The 9,856-nt window shown below is 39.2% G+C and overlaps 1 protein-coding gene across 1 annotated transcript in view; it reads right to left on the minus strand.

The window, feature by feature from the left end:
* The window catches only part of reck (reversion-inducing-cysteine-rich protein with kazal motifs), a 95,945-nt gene that overhangs the window by 43,554 nt on the left and 42,535 nt on the right, over positions 1-9,856 (minus strand). The window contains exon 3 of the mRNA XM_017439457.3: positions 6,542-6,616. Coding sequence (XP_017294946.1) covers positions 6,542-6,616 — 75 coding nt within the window. The remainder of the gene's footprint in view (positions 1-6,541; positions 6,617-9,856) is intronic.

The raw sequence follows: 9,856 nt of genomic DNA on the forward strand, positions 1-9,856 counted from the left end.
AATGAATAAAAAAATAATATATACAATTCTTGAATTGGCTACAATGGCAAGGACACAAAATGTAGACAAAAACTAATTGTCGATAGAAGCCTAAACTTATTGCACCTTCAGTCTTTTACATGTTCTATATGGCAACACATTTCTCCAATATTTTTCATCAAAAAACAAACACTGCAGAAGTTATACATTTATCAAGGCAGCATTAAGCTCAACTAAATCCTAGAATTTTTAAGTATGCAATTTGAACATTTTGTTTGTTGGATCATAATGTGACTCATTTATAATTCTTATGGCTTTTTTTCTGCTGCATATAAACAGGTTTAGTTTTTGTTTTGAACTGTTAGGGAACAATCTAACATAAATGATTTTTGTGTTGATAAATCTTTGAATTTGTTCAATATTGCTAGTGTTTTGGACATTTTAGTTCTTACAATATTTATATGTGCCTTTGAATTTAATTTATAGTGAATTATCACTTCTAAAAAGTTTGTTTCATAGACTCTTTTCATATTATCTATCATCTATCATAAGTTTAAACTTATTTTTTATTTTCCTTATACTGAATATTATAAATTATGTTATGTCATAATATAGAAACTTGTCTAACTATTTCTTTAAGGCTTCCGCTGCATTTTCCATCCATTGTACTCAGAAGCTGTTCTAAACTTTTACCAGAGCAAAAACAAGTTGCATTGTCTGCAAATGAAGTCAATTTTAATACTTTAGACACATTTCATATATTTGTTAAATGAAAAAATTCTCATCATTATAAAAACAATGGCAAAAAAGACAATGTTAGGAGATCCTTTGCTTAGAATTCTGGTTGTTCTGGAAAGAAAGGAAAATATTACACGTATAATTTAAAGCTAATCTGTGTAATTAAAGGCACTTCAGCCTGACACCTCCTGTATGTTTTAGCCATGGTAACTGACACAGTGTTTGCAGCTTCACTTTCCCAGAAGCAGAGAAGGAAAACAAACCTCACTTTCTAGTAAACAAATTATATTACAGTACAAAAAAGCAATAAAAAGTCACCTGTATTGTTTTGTCAGTGTCTTACAAATCAAGTGTCAAACACAAAATTTTATAAACTCCAAAACTGAAAGAAATCTCTCTTTTGCTAGTAAAAACTTCCAACAAAAGCTCTGTTCCCACCTCGTTCAGTTTGGTGTGTTGTGCTGAGTGGGTCACGTATCACACAATGGCACCTCACACACAAAAGTAATGGTAAATGGTAAATGGCTTGCACTTACATAGCGCTTTATCTAGTCCAAGGACCCCAAAGGACCCCACTTTACACTACAATCATTCACCCATTCATCCACACATTCACACACTGATGGCGGTAAGCTACATTGTAGCCACAGCTGCCCTGGGGCGGGCTGACAGAAGTGAGGCTGCCATCACACCGGCGCCACCGAGCCCTCTGACCATCACCAGTAGGCAAGGCAGGTGAAGTGTCTTACCCAAGGACACAACAGCTGAGACAGCCAGAGCAGGGGCTTGAACCAGCATCCTTCACAAACCCTGTAATCGGACGGTATCGGACACATACATACAGAAGTTTGTATGTGTCACACACTAGCGTATGTGTGTGACACACACTACACACTGCTAACATGGCGCACTGCTATCTGCTTAATGTGGAACAAACATGGAGGAGCAGGAGCCTTGGCTGACGAAGACAAAACCTCAGAACTTCAAAGGTTTTAGAATCGAACACTGCTGCTTGTTCTGTTTCTGTTTCCAGAGTTTTTTTCTGACAAAGTTTCAGACACCATTGCAGCGGCTGGAAATACAAGCAATTTCCTGGCTATTTCTGTCTCCCAGCAACCAGAGTTGTACTTGGGGGCAGTCTGTGTGGATATCCCCTGCTTTGGGCTTTACACCTGCAGTGAGGCGTAAAGCACATATGTGAAAACGTCTTTATAGTAATAACCTACAGCAGATGGCTTAATTTACTCCATATCTATTGTGGCAGTTAGCAAAAAAACAAATAAAATAAAAGCGTGAGTGCGCTTCTCAGGAGGATAGAGGTGATTGATTGACTGTGACCAACATTTTTTTTTCTTTTAAATTGCCCGTATGACAGCAGTGTATTAAAACTCCTCAAATTCTGTTATGGGTTTTGGTTTTGGTGTGACATCACAAGTATATCAGTGACCCCAATCTGGCCGCCGTTTAAACATTATCTGGAGGTGCACCTGCCAAGATGTCACTCAAGACTCTCTATTGAGCCAAGAAAGCTCCAACTCTGAAGAAGGAGTGAAAAAGAGCTGGATGTAGCTACAGTATAAGAACCTATACATGGTCACAGTACTGGCAGAGCAGAAACAAACAAAAAAAGGGAATTACTTAAAATGGTTATAAGAACAGTGAAGTGTCTGAAAGTAATTTATACTGACCCTGTGATGAGTGGTGACCTGTGGAATGTGTACTCCCCTCTCTCACTTGCTGCAGATCAGCTGTGATCTATTTACCTCTGAACTTGGATTTGTCGTCACTTTCAACCTGACCTTGTCCCAGTTCCAAGTCATAAAATGCATTAAGGGTTTATTTATGTAGTGCTCAGTAATGGGGCTATTACTTGTGTTATAAGACAATAACAATGTATTTGCTTGTATTTACTTTTTAAACACTACAGCAATCTGTTTCCTCATACAGACGGTACAACACTATGTGTGAGATATTGATTCAGATACAAAGTGACAGAAGTGAACATAAAATGTTTTACTTTTTGTGCAAAAGGCAGCCTAGATTTTGAGGTTGAAGCTAGTCAAAATTCTTCAAGTTTTTGAGTCAGACCCATTCCAGTTCATTTTTTTTCAACTTGAAAGCAGAAATTTCTGACATCCAGTAACAAATGGACCACACCAATAAGCTCCAGCCCCAAATGACCCTAAACAAGATTAGGTGGGTACAGAAAATGAATGGGTGGAAGAAAAAAAACCAAAAATAACAACATTGCTTTATTCTGATTGAGCGATCAGAAACCTCCGCAGTGATCTGACTCCAGATGGTCCTTGTGTCTCACTGTCCACAGCTCCATTTTCAGAACCAGTTCATGATTTGTGTGACAGTTTCAATGAGCCGATGGTCACACAGAGCAGATGTTTGTGGCATCTACACTGTAAATATCAGTGGGTGTGGACAGTGAACAGAATACGCTGTCTTCAGCTGGAGCTGGACTCACCCTCAGCTTTATTGGAACTTTATTAGATTATACTGGGGCCTCTTTTGTAATCTAAAAGCTTTGATACACATCATTTGGGTATGAGTTAGAGGACTATCACTTTCTTGTTATGATAAACCCTTGAAGCGAGGATGAAAAACAAGACTAAATCCAATAATCCCTGGCTTTCTCATCAAAGGAATATTCTAAACAACTGCTGAAGAAAATAAGCTGTGAGAAGTTTTTTTTAATTTGACAGAGAACAAACATTCCATTCCATGGATCAAACCAGTGTTGGAAAACAGGAAAATATGAATTTGATTAAAGTCCCACTTGGGTTGTGGTGAAATGTTGTGGGAATAATCATCACAAACAACTCTGTCTATCTCCTCTTCTAGCAGTTTGAAACACAGAAGGCTGTGCAGTTAAACATCTCTTTTTGTACTTCTGGTAGTGCAGGCCAGTGTAAATCCAACACTGCTGGCTGCCAACCAAACATCCTCATCATCTGGCATCAGCAGCATTTATGTCATTGATCAGGGACTTTACCATCATCGTTACAAAAAGCATAAACATGATTTTTGTAATGAATCAAAGGCCAAAAAAGAGAGAACATGACAAGCTGAATATCACAGCAGGATGAATGAGGCAAAGCAGAAATCCCATCAGTCCCACTGAGTTACAGCTTTTTTATGTCTGATGAGTTCAGTTTATCATTATGCTCTTTTATTCTGTTTCAGATATGACTAGGGGTGGGAATGTTTAGGTCCCTCCAGATTCAATTCAATTACAATTCAGAGGGCTGCGATAGGATTATGAAACAATTATCGATGGATCTCGATGCGCACATAGTCACACTTCAAACTAAATCCTGAGCAGAGAATCTCTCCGACCTAAAAGGAACAAAATATTTTGCTCTACACTGCAGAATAAACCAATTTTCAATTAAAAAGGATTTGGGGAACTAAATGAAGTCGAAGTGCTGAGTTCAGTGAAATAAAACTCTGTGACAATCAATGCCCATGTATCACCTGTTAGAGCTATCTAACTTGCTTTCTTCAGTGTTTCCATGACTTTGTTATTGGTCCTGTTGTAAAGTAGGAATGGCTGTAAGTATCTTTGACAAGACTATGATGTTCTTTTGTGGCTCCAAAAGCTGCAAAATATGGTGTTATTTTACTGGGCAAAAAACTGTTGGAGACGAGTTGGAAACTCAGAACTGTGAGACAAGTGTTTGGGACCAATTGACCAAAAGCCATGCGGCTGTGTTTTGCGCACTTCCACTCACATCATACTTGCCTCGGAAATGTTTATGGTTTAATCTACTGGAGTACACTTCATTAATAAAAACAGGCAGATTAGTCACCAGCAGTCACAGCCCATGTATGCCGTTCAACTTCAAAAAAAAAAAAAAAAAAATATCAGACAAAGGCTAGATTGTCTTTACAGGATCATTTTTTGCAAAACAAATGTTTTTTTTTAACATTTAACAGTATTATGTTATCATAGTATAATGTATGATAGATAGTAACTGTTTTATTTACATTAGGGTTAGGGTTATTGACATTATATCTGTCATGTTGGGTGGAGATGACGGAGACGAACCCAGTCCGCAGACTCATTTTAAAAGGAAAGTAATTTATTTAACTAAAGGACAGAACAGAACAAAAACGCTGGCGTGGCAGCCAAAAAACTGAAGACATAAACTAAATACAAAAACTAAAGACAGGAACAAAATACTAACAGGAGCAGGAAGCAGGAACATGACCAACCAGGAACAGACAGGACAGAAACAGGACACACAAACAATGGACCAACGAGGTATGGAAGGAGTGACCGGGTTTTCAACACTGAGGATAACGAGGTGAGTGGGAACAGGTGGCATGATTACAGAGCAGGGACAGGCGTAGATGGGCGTGGCAAGGAGACCGAGAGGGAGACTGAGGAGGAGTGAATGAAACATAAACACAAAAGACAGAAAACAAACAACCTGATAACAGAATAAGAAATTAAACAAAACCAAAACAAAGAGCAAACCCCAAAACCCTACAATATGCCTGTGTATACACACACACACAAAAATAAAATAAAATAAAAGTTTAAAAAAAAGTTCAAACACTATTGAGACAGGTTGGAGATGCCCGCAACAACTCTGTGACTATTTTGAGACAAAGGACTGTGAGCCTTTGCAACTCACGCAAGGAACTTGACAGCCTCAGAGAAAGTTTCTAGATACTTTGTAAACTTCCTCACGAATGCTGTTTGTCAGCCAGTTGCCAACAGTTGCAGCCCAGTGAGATACAAGCTTAATTCATTAGTGAGTTTTTAAGTCCTGGTGGACACAGGTCAACATGGCAGTTTGACTGGTCGGCAGAAAGACTGTTCCAAAAGACAGCAAACTGCAATGCTACAGTAGATCAGTAGAGGCTTCGCTCCCTGTATATATCAATAAGTGCTGGACAACCTTCCTGTTGTTGGTTTACCACTGTTTGGCAGAACTTGTCTAATGAAGACCAGAAGCATCACAGCTGCAGCTGACCCATCCCTGCAGAAATAACATTTATAAAACAAAACATTTCTGAAGTATTAAGGTTTTCCTTTGAACACGTTATGCTGTAAATACTTCTTTAGAAGGGCCTCATGCAAAATCATTGTCTTTGCTCACTAGACTTTTTGGTTTTCATCGTAAACTTTAGTTGTTCTTTTTCCCCTTTTTCCTAAAATATACTTCAGCAGTGCTATTCAACATTATGTCTTAGGGAAAGACATATCCCCTATCCTTACCGGGGAGTATGTTTTTCTGTCTGGACTACAGAAACTGATCTGACTTTAGAAAACTATTTGCAGAACAATTTAAACTCCTGCTTAAACTAAACCTTTCCTAGATGAATCTGTGAGTGACAAGTTTGTAGATGGTGGATTTAGACCCAGAATGCAGTGTGACATGAAGAGCACACACACAAAAAAATCCATTTACTTAACAAGACAAAAACAAAAGGCTGATGAGGCAGCAACAATGTACAAGAAGCACTTGGGGGAAAACAAGGAGACACAATACTGCTGTGCATTACTTCAACAGTAGCAAAGGAAAGCAACCAGAATGTATAAGAGGAATTGGACACAGGTGACAAACTGTAAACCAGGAACAGGTAAAGATGGGTGTGGCAGGCTGACAAGAAAAAGTACTGACTGAGGGAGGAGGTGACAGACAACACAGAGGCACAGGGAGCTAAAGAAAACAAGAGACATTACAACAAAAACACAGGGAACAGAACATAATCATAAAACACAAAAAGAATACCATAAAAAAAATAACAGAAAACCCCCCAGATCCTAACAGTGAGGGTGCCATAATAGAAGTAGACTTACCATGGACTCTGGGCAGTAACTGGGTAACCTCTGGAAAAGATGCTTTAGATGTGATTCACTCTTGATGGCGACGAGCTGTGGGACAAAAACAGAAGTACTAACATTTTAAACCAAACAACAAACCACATCCATGAATGTCAAAATGAACAACTTGCTCAGTGATGCAGGACTGCAGAACACACTTCACATCTTTGTCTTTAGGTTCAATTTAGTCAAAGGTGTACTAACATAGGTTATTGGTGTTTGTGAGTACAGTTACAGGAATACTTTGTTGCAAAACAGTGTATAATGGGAAGTGAAATCATTTTTAAAAAGCTTCAAAGGCTGCTTTACTAAAAGGCAGGAACACTTTGACACTTTGTAACATTTTTTGTGAATAAACCTGCACCCAACTATAACTGCTGACTTTTTCAATGGCCTTCCAGCTTCTTACTGATACTGCTGAAGAAAAGGAGATGTATTACACTGTGCTCCCTTTGGTCAGTGAGTTAGTAAAAAATGTTAGTATATTTTTTTCCTGCAAAGTTCATATATCTTGTCATTGTCTGTGAGTTTTTGCTGGTCTCTTTTGTCTGTCTGTCCTTGGCCTTTGGGTTTGTTTTTGTTTTTTATTTTATTTTGAGATGTCCTCTTTTTCTTTACAATAAGTTCTGTGTTTTGGTGTTCAATATCCATCCATCTATCCATTCATTTTCCACAGTTTATCCATGGCTGGGTGGTGGCAACATGTCCCAGAGTGAAACCCAGACACCCTTTCCCTAGCAACACTCTTCACCTCTTCCTGGGGGATTCCAAGGTATTCCTAGGCCAAAGAGGATATATAATTGCTACCGCAAGTTTTTGGTCTGCCCCAGGGTCTCCTCCCAGTGGCATGTGCCCCAGGAAAACCTCCAAATGGAGTCGTCCAGGAGGCATCCTAATCAGATGCCTGAACTGGTTGACTTTTTTTCGATACGGAGGAGCAATGGCTCAAACACAAGCTCCCCCAGGATCATAAAGCTGTTTACCCTATCTCCAAGACTGAGCCACCTTACAAAGGAAACTCATTTCCGCCGCTTGTATCTGGTGTCTTCTTCTTTCAGTTATGATCCATACAGCATGACCATAGGTGAGGGTTGAAACATAGATGAAGCAGTAAATTGAGTGCTTTTCCTTTCAACTCAACTCTTTCTTCACAACAACAGACTGAAGCAACATCCTTTTTACTGCGGACAAGGCCCCAATCTGTCAATCCCGCTCCATCCTTGCATCACTCATGAACAAGACTTCCAGATACTTAAACTCTCTGACCCGGAGGGAGCATTCCACCTTTTCCCAGTTGAGAACCATGGTCTCCGACTTAGAAGAACTGACTCTCATCCCAGCTGCGAACCGTCCCAGTGCACGCTGAAGGTCATGGCCTGAAGACACCAACAAAACTACATCATCTGCAAAAAGCAGAGACGAGACCCTGAGGTTCTCAAAATAGACACACTCCTCTCCACAACTGCGCCTCAAGATCCTGTCTATGAACACCACAAACAGGATTGGAGACTTGGGACAGTCCTGGTGGCGTCCAACTTTGACTGGGAACGAGCTCGACTTTGTGCCAAGTATGCAGGATAACTCCTAAAAGTGACTCCAGCACCTCATGGACCTCAATGACCTTACTCACAAGTGGTGGGCCGAGGTGGCCTCCCGTCACTCTTTCGGGCTTGGCCCGGCAGAGTCCTAGGAGTCAATACCCGGTCACCAGGCACTCGCCGGCAATGTCCCCCCACAGGCCTAGCTTCAGGGGGGTACCGCAGATTCCCTATTCCAGGCAAGGTATCCTGACAAGGTGCATGTTTACTTATAAAGGTTTTTTGAATAAACAGTGTTTTAGTGTTGACTTTTGAAAAATATTTTTAATTAAAACTCCCTCTTCTGTTCTCAAGTTGACTCTCTTTTTAGCCATTGATCTTTGTGTTAAATTATTTATTTTAATCTTATGAACTAAATTCACAGTTCCACAATGAACAACAATAGTACACATTAATTTATCATTTTTTCACAAGATAAATTTTTCTATCTGTTATTCAGTTTTGGTATTTTAATTTTCTCCATTTTAAATAAATAAAATTAAAAATACCTTTCCTACTTGTCAGAGTGACGTTTTTACAACTTAGAATTTAAATTAGATATCCATAGTAACATTCACACCAGTAAAAAAATACATTTAAAGGTACGCCAACATCTTCAACATCTTCAACATCTTAACATCTTAACATCTAGTGTTAAAGTCTCTCTGCGACCACACACCATGACAGTATTCAGCATGTGGGAAAGTCATTTAAATTGTCCCAACACTCAGTTAGGCATGCAGAAAACATTTAAGTTTGTGATGAGCATTTACACACACACACAGATACAAGGCAAAAGCCTGGGAGAATCCAGCTGCTGCCAGGAACCTCTGGCTAAAGTGTGAAGTCATGAAACCAAGTGAGATTTACAGCTTCACACAATCACAGTGCTGGATGGAGCTGTTGTTTTTGTGAATCATCTCTTTTCATTCACAGTTAACAGAAAGTTTGTTGGCTGTGAAAATTAATAGAGAAAGGATTCCAAAGATACTTGATGGTCACACTCACAGCTTTGCTTTTGTTTTCTGCCACAGACTACACAAAGATACTCCCGTCCTTCTGCTCTAAAGGGGAAAAAATAAAATAAAATAAAAACTTTCGGTGCAACAAGGCAAGCTAGAGTTAGCTAATGTATTTCTACAAATTTATTTTGAACTGAAAATTGAACGTTAAAATCAACACAGTAATGTAAAAACAAATAAAAAAACAAAAACAGATGGAGTGATTAGCAAAATCCAAAAATAAATGTGGAACACAAGCTGTCCAAAAGAGGGTGTAGGCTGAAGTTGTAGCTTATAAATGCCTATCCTTCTCACATCATCTTTATTTCTCATAAACAAAAGGATTTTTTTATAACCAGAGGATTCCAATGTGGCTGCTACCGAATAACCCAACATACCTTTGGAATAATCTAAGCTAACGAAAATGTCATTTTGCTGCAAAAACTGCATAGGAAGTGAAAAGAGAACATCCAAAGAAATGTTAAAGCTGATGCCAGAGGCTCATTACGGTCACCATGGTAACCACAGATCTGTGTCTGTTACTTCCTGACTGCCAAGTTAATAGGAGACACAGAAACACAGACTGAAAAGTTAGCCTCGAACAAACAGTCGTACAAAAACTATAAGTTAGATCAGTGTTTCTCAACCTTTTTTAGGCCAGCGCCCCCCTATCCATTATCCAGGCCTCTTACCGCGCCCCCCCTCCCCCCTCC

Source organism: Kryptolebias marmoratus, linkage group LG21, assembly GCF_001649575.2.
Source record: "Kryptolebias marmoratus isolate JLee-2015 linkage group LG21, ASM164957v2, whole genome shotgun sequence".
NCBI classification, from domain to species: domain Eukaryota; kingdom Metazoa; phylum Chordata; class Actinopteri; order Cyprinodontiformes; family Rivulidae; genus Kryptolebias; species Kryptolebias marmoratus.